Source organism: Cydia pomonella, chromosome 14, assembly GCF_033807575.1.
Source record: "Cydia pomonella isolate Wapato2018A chromosome 14, ilCydPomo1, whole genome shotgun sequence".
NCBI lineage: Eukaryota > Metazoa > Arthropoda > Insecta > Lepidoptera > Tortricidae > Cydia > Cydia pomonella.
In genome coordinates, this window is record NC_084716.1 from 5,101,199 (window position 1) to 5,116,427 (window position 15,229).

At 40.3% G+C, this 15,229-nt stretch overlaps 1 protein-coding gene and 1 long non-coding RNA gene across 3 annotated transcripts; one reads left to right on the plus strand and one right to left on the minus strand.

Annotated features, from left to right (window-relative positions):
* Positions 1 to 323: 323 nt before the first annotated feature.
* Positions 324 to 3,590, plus strand: LOC133525334 (uncharacterized). Its single transcript, XM_061861621.1, has 2 exons — positions 324 to 2,765; positions 3,162 to 3,590. Exons 1-2 carry the CDS (start codon positions 2,214 to 2,216, stop codon positions 3,588 to 3,590), a joined length of 981 nt encoding a protein of 326 aa, XP_061717605.1. The 5' UTR covers positions 324 to 2,213.
* Positions 3,591 to 12,897: 9,307 nt separating this feature from the next.
* Positions 12,898 to 15,017, minus strand: LOC133524775 (uncharacterized). Of its 2 annotated transcripts, none has more exons than XR_009800435.1 (3): positions 14,879 to 15,017; positions 14,055 to 14,137; positions 12,898 to 13,152 (listed from the first exon to the last, which is right to left on the minus strand). It is a non-coding gene; the product is annotated as an uncharacterized LOC133524775 (long non-coding RNA). The 2 variants fall into 2 exon arrangements; XR_009800434.1 differs by having other exon boundaries at positions 14,850 to 14,988.
* Between the last annotated feature and the right edge of the window lie 212 nt (positions 15,018 to 15,229).

The following is a 15,229-nucleotide window of genomic DNA, read 5'->3' on the forward strand; positions in this document are numbered from 1 at the left end:
ACAGGAAACTGAGTTCCGTTTATGAAATTATATCTGTACGACGCTTCACCAGGAAAGTAGGAGAAGACCGCGTTCCACTATAAACAGTTAGTGTTACATTCTTATCGAATGTACTGCCAGATAATGTGCAGTATGATTTATTTTGATATAGAGTATTTGAATATATCCCACCTCTGCAGCAATGTTTTAAATGTTTTAAGTTTAATCACTCTGCTCGAGTATGCAATGGCAAGCAAAGATGTTCTATTTATTCAGGTGAACACTTTTACAAAGAATGTAACACACCAAATGAGATATCCTGTATTAATTGCAGTGGTCCTCATCTGGCTATATCTAAAGAATGTCCAATTAAGATTAAAAAACTAATAGAAAAGAAAAACAAAATAACTTACGCAAGCCTTGCACAAACTAAAATTCCTGAAAGCGAATATCCCTCCTTGCCATTGTCCAAACAACAAAATAAGCCATTCCAAAAACCTGTACAATTTGTAAATAAAAATGTAAATAACAAACCTGCTTCACAGGTTATAAATCAGGTCCAGCCTATGGACCTTAAAGCCCAGATCCTCGGTGATAAAGATGTACTAATGGCCCTGGTACAAACACTGATAGAGCTGGGCAACAATCCTGATTCTGTGCCGATCAATACAGCATCCATAAAAGATAGGCTAATTAAAAATTTATCCTAATAATGGATTCAGGTTCCTCTGGAAAATCTCAGTTACGTATTGCGCAGTTTAATATTCAAAGTGCGAATGGTAAAAAGCCTTTATTAATTAATTTTTTGCAAAAAATGAATATTGATGTATGTTTACTCAATGAAACTTGGTTTAAAGAACATCATAATTTTAAAATTCCTGGTTATAATCTTCACTACAGATTGTCTAAAAATCCTCACAATGGTGTAGCAATATTAATTAAACCGCACCTGAAATATAATACTTTAAATACAATTTTTTATGAAGACATACAAACTATAGCAGTTTCTATATCTACCGAACGCGGTAATTTAACTGTTCTATGCGTCTACTGTCCTCCCTCTACAGGACACATTAGATTAAAGAGGCTGCGCAATATTATCAGAGACCTCCCTAAACCTATATTTATTGGCGGAGATTTTAACGCTCATCATATTGCATTTGGATGCTTATCGACAAAGGGTCGTGGTAAAGATCTATACGATGTTATTGATGAATGTGAATTGTGTATCTTAAATGATGGTAGGTTTACTACAGTGAACCGTCCTAGAACAAACCCTTCAGCCATTGACGTCAGTCTTACTAGTGATTCCTTGGCACCTCTTTGTGAATGGTCTGTACATGACGATTGTATGGGAAGTTACCATTACCCTACTATAACCGTAACAGCATTAATCACTGAAAAGTATCAATTTTGTTGGAAAGTCAATGGCACACTTTATTAATTGACATGCTCGTATAGAGATGTCTTTAGAATATTTTGGCTCTGGCAACTTGTGCGCTGTCATTCTTTTTTTTTTGCTATCACGGATCGACCGGTAAATATCTCATTAGATTTTACTCTCGATATTATAAGTTATTTACTTAATGTTAATGTCCTTATTGACGACTTTACATTTGTGCATTTTGGAAATACACGGAGTGTTAAAGGACGACGTTGTTTTAGTTCACTATCGCACCACTTCCTCCTGCTGCGTATGCACCCAGTGACGGGCTCTGCTTAACAGGTTAAGATGCCCAGCATACCACGAGAAAAGGAGAAATCGTGATCCATCTAGTAAGTGGCTGTCGATCGAGTGGCAAAACCTTCAAAATATAATCTCTTACGTCGTCCTACAACGTTAATTCTACATATTTTTGACATAAATTGCCACGATGGCTGTAAATGCCACTAATGTCGTCATGGGCACTCCCGTCATCGAGAAGCTGGACGGGAACAACTATCTAACGTGGAAGTTCGCATTGAAGATGATTTTGATCACGGAAGGATTGTGGGACACAATAGACAGGGAGTCGGACGAGGCTTTGACGGGCACAGATGCCGCGCGCGACCAGCGCGCTTTGGCACGTGTCTGTCTCAACATAAAACCGGCTTTATTTCAATACGTTCGGACTGCGACAACAGCTAAAGAAGCGTGAAAAAACTTGTCGGACATATTTGAGGACAAAGGGCTGTATCGGCGAGTGTTACTTTTAAGACAACTACACAGGGTAGATTTCACTGAGCATGCAGACATGGCTACATATATTGAACATGTAATGTCCCTAGTTCACCAACTCGCTGACATCGGCAGGGTGGTCGAAGATAAAGAAGTGGCCGAAATCTTATTGAGTGGCCTTCCGGCAGACTATGACACATTGGTGAGCAACCTAGAAACGTATTGTATATCTTCTGAAGAGCTGAAAAGCGACCTGGTGCGTACTCGTCTTCTTCAAGAGGCGCAAAGGAAGTCTGCGAATAACGGGAGCTCGACAACAGCATACATTACAAGCAAGATTAAGTGTACATACTGTCACCGAGTCGGTCACATCAAGCCCAAGTGTTTTAAATATAAGAAAGATAGGAAACAAAGGGATTCTTCCAAGTCTGCCACCGCCACTGCAGCTTTCTTCGCCCAGGACCGGACAGATGTCTTCTTGGACTCAGGAGCGTCTTCTCACCTTTCTAATGATCCAAACTTGCTCAGCAATATAAGGGATACAAAGAAGCAATCCATAAGTTTGGCTAACAGCGAGACAATGTCAAGTTCCAAAACTGGAGATCTTAGTGTTGCTTTAAATGGACAGGTGAGAACCTTTAAAAATGTCATGTTAGTTCCCAACTTATCCGCAAATTTACTTTCTGTGTCTAAATTATGTAAAGATGGTCATTCTGTTTTATTTAATAATGATGGGTGTTTTGTTTATGATAGGGGTCATAGTCTCAATAAAGCACCTAGCGACTATATGGCTATAGCTAACTGTGTTAATGGAATCTATAAACTCTCTGGGGATGTGTCTAGGGCTGAGGGATATAATCCTAACAGGAAGCACTCTTTGGACCTGCAACCCAGGCAGGTCGCACCGAGCGCTGCAGTTGCCGTCTCTACCCCGTCTGTGATGGACATGTGGCATTTTAGACTTGGTCACCTGCACTCAGCTGGGATGTGTAAGTTGAGGGATGCATGTGGTGTGTTGTTTCAGGATAAAAACCTCAAGAACTGTGAAGCATGCATTAAGGGGAAGCTTTCGGCCGAGCCTTTCCCTAAGGCTAGTAACAGTACAACAACGCAACCACTACAGCTGGTGCACACTGACGTCTGCGGACCAATGCCTGAGACGAGCCATGGAGGAGGAAAATATCTGCTCACCTTCACGGATGACTACAGCCGGAAGAGTTTTGCCTACATAATGAAGAACAAATCACAGGTATTTGATTGTTTTAAACATTTTAAAGCTATGGTAGAAAAAGAAAAGAGTTTGCCTATCCTTTGCCTTCGTAGTGATAATGGTGGAGAGTTTACTAGTTCTAAATTTACACAATATTTAAAAGAACATGGTATTATCCACCAGACCACTATTCCCTACTGTTCTGCTCAAAATGGAGTAGCAGAGATGTTAAAGATTGTGTAATCTATGCCGTACATTAGGGGTAAAAAGATTTTGTATCTGTGGTTTCCTCTTTGTCGCTGCCCTCAGCCCAATGCGGTTGTAAGATTGTGTCGTCCCATTTATTTTAATTATTTTATGTTTTACTCAGCCTTTATAACTTTTACAAACCTCTTTTAATGTAATGTTTTCGATCATATAAAACTAGATATAGTTGTGTGTTAATTTACTACGATTAATACAGACTCATATCATAACTTGGTGTTGCTCATTCGTAATCTCGGTTAGTCCCTCGTCTGCTTCCCGTGTGCTCCTTATATTCCGAACAGGTTCAGGGCCCAGGCACAAAAGCTGCAGAAAAGCTAAAAGGCGTTGAGATATTCCCAGATTACCCGAGTTACGACAATGGCGCAACCAGGGACGAGCACATGCAACATAACCTCAATGTCCACCTTAGAGAAACTGAAAGGCTTGGACAATTGGATCAATTGGAAATTCGCTGTGAAGATGGTGCTTACTCTTGATGGTTTATGGGGCTGCGTCGATGGCACAGACACGGACACTACCAAAGATGGACGGGCTTTAGCAAAAATTTGCCTGTCATGTGAGCCACACCTTTACCAAATCGTGCGGAATGCGACGACCGCTAAGGATGCGTGGAAGTCATTATCCGATACTTTCGAAGACAAAGGACTGTACAGGCGAGTACTTTTATTACGCAAATTACATAGAGTAGAATACGGTCACTTTGCGGGCATGTCGGATTACATCGAAGGTGTCCTTAAGCTCGTCACGCAGCTAGCCGATATCGGGAAGGTTATCGACGATGCAGAGACAGCTGAAATCCTGCTGTCGGGCTTGCCAGAAGAATTCAACATACTAGTGTCCAGCCTTGAAGCGGCTAACCTCAGCGGCACCTTATCAAGTGAGGTGGTCCGGACTAGACTACTTCAAGAAGATCACAGACGAAGCCAAAGTAACACTACAGACAACCTAGCCTTCATGGCTAACAGGAAGAAGAAAAGCAACAATAACTTATGTACTTACTGTCAGAAAAAGGGCCACTCCGCAAGCCGCTGTTTTAAGAAGAAACGAGAAGAAGCAAGGAAAACTGGACAGGAACACACCATGTTTGCTTCTGCATACTCGGCAACACATTCTAATGAATATGTGCTCGACAGTGGAGCGTCCAGTCACATGGCTGGTGACTTGTCTCTTCTTCATGAAACTAAAAGCAAGAAATGTGTGATCACAGTAGCCAATGGACAGCAACTTAATAGTGAAGTTATTGGTAAGACTTTTATATCACCTGAATTGACTCTAAATAATGTGCTATATGTGCCTAATTTAGCGAAAAATTTAATGTCTGTCAGTGAAATTACAAAAAATGGTTATGTTGTAGTGTTTTCTAATAATTATTGCAATATCTATAGCTCTTGTCAAATCACAGGCAATAAGGTTTTAACTATTAATAAACAAGATGGGCTCTATAAGTTGAAAGTGGATGAGCAAACTCGACCTGACCTCCAATTAGGCAACTCTATGTCCCTGCATGGGCAAGGATCCATGAGTGCCAATGCTGCTGACGCTGTGCCTTACTCTATTATGCATAAGCGTCTTGGTCATTTGAACAAGCAAGGTATGTCGGTATTAGGTGGAGGGAATAAGTGTAGTGTCGTATTTCAGGCTGAAGACGGCATTCCTGCACAGTGCATCGCCTGCCTTACCGGGAAGATGTGTGAAACATCGTTTCCGCGGTCAAGTGCGGGGCGTGCTGCTAACCTTCTGGACCTGGTGCATAGTGACATCGCCGGACCGGTTCATGTACCCAGCTGGGGCGGAGCTCGGTATTTGCTGACATTCACCGACGACAAGTCAAGACGCACCTTTGGCTATCTACTGAAGAACAAGTCTGAGGTGAGTTCTCATTTTGTTAATTTTAAAACCTTAGTAGAAAATCAAACTGGATTGCGTATTAAAGTATTACGTACTGACCAGGGTACTGAATATTGCAATAAAACTTTGTCCGATTACCTTAAAAAGGCAGGAATAATTCACCAAACTACTTGTCCTTATTCTCCTTCTCAAAATGGTGTCAGTGAGAGAGCAAATCGTACGATTTTTGAAAAAGCTCGAGCTATGTTACAGGATTCTCAGTTACCTGATCGCTACTGGGGCGAGGCTGTTATGACGGCCATTTATTTAAAAAATAGGTCGCCTACCAGTGCATTATCGGGTGGAATTCCTGAATGCGAATGGACCGGATCTGATAAGTTAGATCTTAGTCATTTACGTGTTTTTGGCTGTGTAGCATACTCTCATGTGCCTAATCAAAAGAGACGCAAGCTGGATGCTAAGGCAAAACAGCATATTTTTGTAGGATATGGCGAAACGTGTAAGGGATATCGCTTAATAGATCCAGTTAACCCTAGAAGGGTTATTTATTCTAGAAGTGTTGTGTTCCTTGAGGACAAATTTATAGGAAACAATCTATTACATGCAAATGCTGAGGCGAAAAGAGCAAATTTTATTATTTTTGATAATTTAATAAATGATAATTTAAAAAATGATAATAGAGGGAATAATACTTGCTGCAATAACATTTTAAACAATAACTGTGATATTAGTGTAGGTAATAATGATTGTGATAATAATCTTAACCCTCTAAACAGCCATGAGGATCATGTAAATTATAATTCACCTAATCGGGACTCTATAACTGTTTCAGAGAAGGCGGCAAGCACACCAGTGCAATCACCCCTGTCTGAGCTGTATCGCACAACTGAAGACGCCACTGAGGATAGCGGCGAGGCTGTGGTGCTGTCTAGCCCTGTCACCTCACCACTGCAACCCTCTGCATCTTCAGATTACGAGCCAATGTTGGCGGAAGTAGAAGAGTCTGCTGTTCCAACCAACTTTAGGCCAGTGCGGAGTACGCGAGGTATATTTCCTGAAAGGTATAATGATTTCCATATTGATTCTCTGATGGCTACAGCAAGTTCATCGCAAGAGCCACTTACTTTCCGCGACGCCATGAATTCACCTGAAAAAGACGAGTGGTATGGTGCCATGGAGGTTGAGTTGGGCTCGATGGTCAAAAATAATGTGTGGGAGTTGGTAGATCGTCCAAAGAATGTTAATATTGTGAAAAACAAATGGGTTTTTAAGAAAAAATACGACTCCACAGGTAATTTAAATAGGTATAAAGCAAGACTTGTTGCATGTGGGTATAGTCAAAAAGAAGGAATAGATTACTCGGATACTTATTCGCCTGTGGTTAGGCATTCCACCCTAAGAATTTTATTTGCAATTGCAAATCAGTTGGATCTGTGCATGGACCATATTGACGTCACCACAGCTTTTCTAAATGGTGAGTTAACTGAAAAAATCTACATGGAGCAGCCAACTGGTTTCCAATCTAATAATAATAAAGTATGTTTGCTTAAAAAATGTATATATGGCTTGAAACAAGCAAGCCGGATGTGGAACATTAAAATACACACATTGCTTGCTAAAAACGGATTCTTGCAAAGTAAATGCGAACAAGAGAGGACTTTTCGCATTATATTTGATAAGGTACGCTGCATGTTACAGCATTCAGGTCTCAGCAAACGATTTTGGGGAGAAGCAGCAATGACTGCTGTATATTTAAAGAATAGATCTCCCACGTCGGCTTTAGCTGGACGTATACCTGAGGAGGTCTGGTCTGGCAAAAAGGTCAACCTTGGACACCTCAGGGTTTTTGGCTGTACTGCTTTTTCATTGTTACCTGAACATAAGCGAGATAAATTGGATGCTAAGGCAAAGGAATACATTTTTGTGGGATATTGTGATACATCTAAAGGCTATCGCTTAGCTGATCCTTTGGATCCCACAAAGGTTATTAAATCTCGAAATGTTGCTTTTATTGAGAATAGATTTTACAACCCGTGTACAAACCCCTTTCAAGAACTTTCCACGAGTGATAGCATTTTAACTTATAATGATATTTCTAATGAGATCTGTGATATTGGTAATGTTTCTAGTCAGAATAGTCAAGTAAATTCAAATAATGATAATGAAATCGAAAATAATGAAATTATTAATAATGAAATTTTAAATGATAATATTTATCAATGATAATAATAATGAGAATAATTTGAATTTATCTGACAGAGATTCATCATCATTTTCAGGTGGAGAAACCGATGAGTACTGCACTGGGAGCAGCGACTCCAGCACAGCTGATTCACCAGGTGCCGGCGGCCCACAACCAGTGAGCCTTCCCCCTGTGGCAGCTGAAAGTGATGGAGCGTCTCGTCCTGTGGCCGACGCTACACCACAACGATCGTCTCGCTCCACGCGTAATGTACTCCCTGCGAGGTATTTAGACTATGATTTATCCTTACTCGCTCATGGTCCCTCTCCATCGACTGATGAACCCATTACCTATGAAGAAGCTGTAAGTGGCTCTAATAGCCAGCAATGGCTAGATGCCATGAAAAGTGAGTATGATGCTCTAGTTAAAAACAATGTCTGGGAATTGGTAGATAGGCCCGTTGGTAAAAATGTAATAAAATGTAAATGGGTTTATAAAACTAAATATGATGCTTCTGGTAATTTTGATCGTTTTAAAGCAAGATTAGTCGCCAGGGGCTTTACCCAACGGGAAGGCATTGATTATAACGAAACGTTCGCTCCTGTTGTCCGTCACTCGACAATGCGAATTTTATTTTGTATAGCTAATCAGTTAGACTTAAACATTGACCATCTAGATGTGGCAACAGCTTTTCTCAATGCTGACCTTAATGAGACTGTATATATGGAACAGCCTATTGGTTTCAGTGATAATAATAAAAATAAAGTATGTTTGTTAAAGAAAAGCATTTATGGCCTCAAACAGGCAAGTAGAATGTGGAACTGTAAAATACATAGTTTACTTAGTGAGCATAATTTCACTCAATCCAAGTGTGAACCCTGTGTATATGTAAAAAGTAACAAGGATGATTTAGTGATTTTGGCTTTATATGTTGATGACTTTTATGTGTTTTACAGCCAAAACAGTTCGATTAAGCGAAATTTGTTAAACATTTTAGAAAGTAAATTTAATGTTAAAAATTTAGGTCCGCTTAAGAGCTGTTTAGGTATAAATGTGTCTAGGGATAAAGTTAAGGGAACTTTGACTCTAGATCAGAGTGAATATATCAGAAAACTACTTGTACGTGTTGGCATGGAAAATTGTAAGGCCGCAGCCACACCTATGGAAATTAACTGTAAACTTGTAAAATCTGAAAATAATGACTGTTTGCAGGATGATGTTTTTAACTATCGACAACTTTTGGGTTGCTTGATGTATCTGTCTGTATGTACACGGCCAGATATATCATATGCATGTAGCCAACTTAGCCAATTTAACAATTGTTTCGATAGGTCACATTGGTTAGCAGCTAAGCGTATATTGCGTTATTTGGCAGGTACAATTCATTATTCTCTATGTTTTCATAAGAATGAGAATTGGTCTATGTATGCTTATACTGACGCAGACTGGGCCAATGATATTACTGACAGAAAATCCTATACTGGCTATGTCATTAAATTGGGAAATTGTACAGTTAATTGGGAGTCTCGCAAACAAAGGTGTGTCTCTTTGTCATCGTGTGAATCAGAATACCTAGCAATATCTGATGTATGTAAAGATGTATCATTCATTAAGAGTCTTTTGTCTGAGATTTTGCCTAAACAAATTAATTGTATTGTATATAATGACAACCAAAGTGCTCAAAAGCTTTTACAAGCTAAGGAATACTGTCATAAGCGAACGAAACACATCGACATAAGGTACCATTATGTTAAAGATTTAATATCTAAAAATGTAATTAAAGTAGAGTATTTGCCTACAGACAAAATGATTGCCGATGTGTTGACAAAACCTTTAGGTAGAGTTAAGCATAATGAGTTTATCAAAGCTATGAACGTTTGTTAATACTTTCAATAACTAGAGCATATAAAGTAAGTTGTGATTGTACTCTAAATTTATATTAAGTATTTTTATCTGTTGTTTTTTTTTGTATAAAAAGCTAACAGGTTTATTATTATTACTAGTATATGGTAGAGTCAATATGAATTTGTTTTAAATGTACATTCAATGTTTATTTGTGACATTTAATATGGTAGAGCCAAATTTAGTTGTTTCATGTTAGTTTTCTCTTTGAAATATTTGACTCTACTATGGTTATTATTTAGATAACAGTGTGCCCTTGAGGGGAAGTGTTGGAAAGTCAATGGCACACTTTATTAATTGACATGCTCGTATAGAGATGTCTTTAGAATATTTTGGCTCTGGCAACTTGTGCGCTGTCATTCTTTTTTTTTTGCTATCACGGATCGACCGGTAAACATCTCATTAGATTTTACTCTCGATATTATAAGTTATTTACTTAATGTTAATGTCCTTATTGACGACTTTACATTTGTGCATTTTGGAAATACACGGAGTGTTAAAGGACGACGTTGTTTTAGTTCACTATCGCACCACTTCCTCCTGCTGCGTATGCACCCAGTGACGGGCTCTGCTTAACAAATTTAACTCTCCTGTTGAAAAATTTTTGTACAAAAAAACTGATTGGCGCAAATATAATGAACTTTCTAAGAGCATGTTTGAGGATTTATCAGTTAATATTAAAGATCCGCTTTCCACTTATTCAGAATTTTGCATTCGTCTCGACTCCCTTATGCATAAAAGTATCCCAAAGTTTACTAATTCTGCTCATTTTGCTAGTAGACCTCCAACACCTTGGTGGAACAAGATCTGTGAGGAAACTGTTATTGCATCCTATAATGCTTTGAAACTATACAGAAGTGATCCTACCATAGAAAATTACATAAATTATAAAAAGCTAGATGCATTGAAAAAGAGAACTATTTCAGAACAGAAGAAAATCGGCTGGAATGACTTATGCCATTCTTTCAACAGGACTACCCCTATAAGTAAGATTTGGGATATGGTTAAAATGTATAAAGGTGTTAAGTCCAATATTATATATTATATCATACAAAGATGAATTCATTTCTCCATTTTTAGACAAATTATCAGAAAATAGTCATTTAAAAGATACTAGTACCTTACCTAACTACTTTAACAGAAATAATAACAGAAGTTATTTCTTGATGTTCTTAATATATTGTAGCGGTAACTCGCTACCCGACCCGCTCCGCTTATGGCGCTTGAACCATCGGCCAGACGCGCGGACACAAAGGGGCAGCGCATACGTCACACGTCCCGCACGCCGCGCGCAACACCCGCCGTCGCCTCGAGGGCCGGTTCCCTCACTGCATCGGCACCCGACACTCGCTCTCTGACCGCGTTCATATGCGCCCGCGCACTTGTTTTGTATAACTGCCGCTTACGCAAATTCATATTGTAACGCTTTCTCTTTAGTTTTTATGATTATAATTTAAAGTTGAAGCTGCTTTTCTCATTTCTTCGCTTCTCTGCTATCGCCTTGCTTCGCATACGAAAGCTACGTGTAGTGACCGTTACGGTACCCACAAATTGGTGACCCCGACGTGATAGATACCTGGATTATATTTCCCAATTCACCACTGATGTCAGATTTATAGCCGGCAGAGACAATGCAGTGGCAGACACACTATCACGAATTGAGGAACTCGCCTTTACTCCCTTTGATTACCAGTCTTTAGCCCGCGACCAGGAGGCAGACACTGAGTTGCAGGACCTACTCAGAGATGGTTCTTCGCTAGACCTGCAGAAGGTAACAACTCCGCATTCAAACATGCCAATCTACTGCGACGTGTCAACTCCAGAGCCTAGACCGTACATCACGCCAACGCATCGGCGTCAGGTATTCCATGCTCTCCACAACCTAAGCCATCCTGGCGTAAAAACTACGGTACGATTGGTCACGCATAGATTCGTATGGCCTGGCGTGAGGCAAGACTGTCGACAATGGGCAAGGGAGTGTATACACTGTCAGCGTTGCAAAATAACGAAGCATACTTCCTCACCAATTGGACAATTCAAGCCACCTCAAGCCCGTTTTCGACATGTCCACATTGACATTGTCGGTCCCTTACCCCCATCTAATGATTTCAGGTACTGCCTCACAGCCATCGACCGCTTCACGCGATGGCCTGAGGCGTACCCACTGAAGGATATCACAGCAGAGACCTGCGCGGCCGCATTCCTGGCTGGCTGGGTCTCACGCTTCGGTTGTCCAGAGCGCATCACAACGGACCGCGGCCGCCAGTTTGAGTCGCGCATGTTCCAGTCCTTGGCGAAACTGATGGGCACCGAGCACCACACTACGACCGCGTACCATCCTGCGGCAAATGGGATGTTGGAACGTCTGCATCGGCAGCTCAAGGCCGCCATCACGTGCTATGCGTCGCCATCATGGACTGAGGTCTTACCTTTAGTACTTCTTGGGATTAGGAGCGCCTGGAAGGAAGATATCCAGGCATCTGCAGCTGAGCTGGTCTATGGCGAGCCACTCCGCTTGCCTGGGCAGTTCCTGACTTCATCACCCGATCAGGTGGTCGACTACGAAGACTACGCCAGCCGGCTTCGTTCTCATATGGCCAAGTTGGTTCCACAGCCGTCATCCCGCCATGGTACTCGACCATTCTACATCCCCAAAGACCTCAACACAGCTACACATGTCTTTCTACGGCAGGGTCCAGCACGAAGACCTCTTCAGGCAGCATATCTTGGGCCGTACAAGGTCGTTAGAAGGGGATCGAAAACATACGACATACTCGTGCAGGGTAAAGAAGTTACCGTCACCATAGATCGCCTCAAACCGGCTTATATGGCAAAGGACGAGCAACTGGCACGTACTGGTACTCCTGATATCAGCAGAACGATCGAGCAAGAGACCGAGAGAAGAACAAAGAGTGGGCGGGCAGTCAGATTCCCAGATTACTATCGCCCGTAGTCACGGTCTCAGCGGGGGAGTACTTGTAGCGGTAACTCGCTACCCGACCCGCTCCGCTTATGGCGCTTGAACCATCGGCCAGACGCGCGGACACAAAGGGGCAGCGCATACGTCACACGTCCCGCACGCCGCGCGCAACACCCGCCGTCGCCTCGAGGGCCGGTTCCCTCACTGCATCGGCACCCGACACTCGCTCTCTGACCGCGTTCATATGCGCCCGCGCACTTGTTTTGTATAACTGCCGCTTACGCAAATTCATATTGTAACGCTTTCTCTTTAGTTTTTATGATTATAATTTAAAGTTGAAGCTGCTTTTCTCATTTCTTCGCTTCTCTGCTATCGCCTTGCTTCGCATACGAAAGCTACGTGTAGTGACCGTTACGGTACCCACAATATTATGGCTTAATTTAATCATTACTGAATCATGGAAATCACAGTGTGTCATTCCAATACTGAAACCAAATAAATCCCCAGAACAGGCTAATTCCTATTGCCCAATTTCCTTGTCCTCTTGTCTTGGTAAGTTATTTGAAAACATGATCAAAGTCCGTTTAGATTGGTTTGTAGTGGCTAGTGGTATCATTCCATATTTGCAGTATGGCTTTCGTCGAGGGCGAAGTTGCGCTGATAGTTTTATTTCACTCATCTCTGATCTGAAAATGTCAAATAATTTAAAGTCACACACTGTTTGTGTTTTCCTTGATGTGCAAGGAGCATTCGATAATGTTGACCCAGCTATCCTAGTCAATATGTCAGTGGATATATAATTTCTTAACAAATAGAACCTTATTTGTTAAACACAATAATATTTTGCATGGGCCTCAATCAACTTCAAAGGGCACTATGCAAGGTGCCACACTTTCACCACTACTGTACAATTTGTACACATGTGAAATTTGTAAATGTGTAGATACTAGCAATGTAAGTATTCTCCAATTCGCAGATGATATTGTTTTGTACAGTAGTAACCATAATTTGCAGATTGCCATAAATAACATAAATAAAGCCTTAGATCAATTAGGTATGTATTATAACAATAGATTAAATTTAAAGATTAATGCTGCAAAAAGCAGTTTAATGATCTTTGGTGATGATGATCCAACCTGCAATATTATGTACTGTGGAGAGCCCATTGAAAGAGTAAGATCCAAAAAAATTTTGGGTGTCATCATTGATCAAAAGCTGACTTTTGAAGAACATGTGAAATATATTTCTAAAAACAGTCTTAAAGGTATAAATGTATTAAGATGTCTAGCCGGTGTCTCTTGGGGTGCTGATCCCAAGATCCTAACTGTTTTATATAAAGCTATAGTTAGGAGCCATTTTGATTACAGCGCTATGGCATATATAAATAGCCCACATGCAATCAAATTAGATATTCTGCAGAACAGGGCTCTGAGAATTATATACGGAGCAATGTGCTCAACTCCCATAAGGGCCATGGAAGTTGAGACACATATTATGCCGCTTATTTTAAGACGCCTTATTCTTGCTGAAAGATATTGTCTCAAGATATTATATTCTAATAACAATAAAATTATAAACAAGATTTTACCTCACCGAGTCAATGTGTTCGGTCCTCTGGCAACTGGAGAGGGTCTCCTTCTTGGCAACTCTCCAATGTTGTTTCAAATTTTTCTGGAAATTGAAAATAAATATAGTAAAATTAGTAAGCGGCATCCTTGGCCATGTTATTCCTCCCATTACAAAAGCATTATGCAACCATTTAAAATAATTGATTCGGTTACTAGTAATGTAGACATGTTACAATTCCTTTCTGATTACACTATTTATACTGATGGTAGCAAAGGTGTGGATTATGTATGTAGTGCAATTTATGATCCACAATCTAAATTTTCTCAGAGCTTTCTTCTGCAGAATGTACGTACTATATTTACTGCTGAGGCTTATGCAGTTTATCAGGCCCTACTGCGAATTGGCAATGTAAATAATTGTAAATATTTTCTAATTGTACGTGATTCGTTAAGTGTGCTTCAGGGCTTAAAACTTCTTAAAATTCATTTTAAAACCAATTTTATTTTATATGCTATAAAAGAACTATTATTTAAATATCACCTTAAAGAACTTGACGTTTCATTTATGTGGGTTCCATCTCACAAAGGAATCACTGGTAATGAAGTAGTAGACAAAGTAGCTTTTGAAGGTATAAACACACTTGATGTTAGTGAATCTATGTATGTTCCTATGTCTGATTACTTATCCTGTATAAATATATCTACAAGAATGTTATGGGAACAAATGTGGAACAAGGATCAAGACTTAGGAAAAGGAAAATGGTAGGTACGGAAGCATACAAGAAAGCCTGCCAAGAAAGCCATGGTATAATAACCTGAAAAAAGCCAGTCGGGATTTTATTACCACGATAAACCGGTTGCGCTACGGACACAATGCTGCACCATCACACCTTGCCAGACTGGGATTGATACAAAATAACTTGTGTACTTTCTGTGAAGCTGAAGAAGGAACCGTTAACCAAAGAGCATATAATCACTACGTTTTTACGCCGTTAACCACCTATTATTTAAATGTCAGAAGTTCCTTATTGACAGATTAGTGCTTGCCAGTGAACTGAGTGAAGTATATATTATATAAAAACAACAGTGATTTTTCTTCCCGCCCGCCGCCGCTTAGTAATCTACTAAAAGACATTGATGCATATTATCCAATTTACAAGTACATTAAAAATACAGTGTTAAAACTTTAATATGG

What these genes read in the sequence shown, in the direction of transcription:
- LOC133525334 (XM_061861621.1), top strand. Translation starts at nt 2,214, where the DNA reads ATGGCTACATATATTGAACATGTAATGTCCCTAGTTCACCAACTCGCT. An exon ending in GTGTTGCTTTAAATGGACAG is followed by an intron (nt 2,766 to 3,161) that starts GTGAGAACCTTT and finishes GTGTTGTTTCAG; the next exon opens with GATAAAAACCTCAAGAACTG.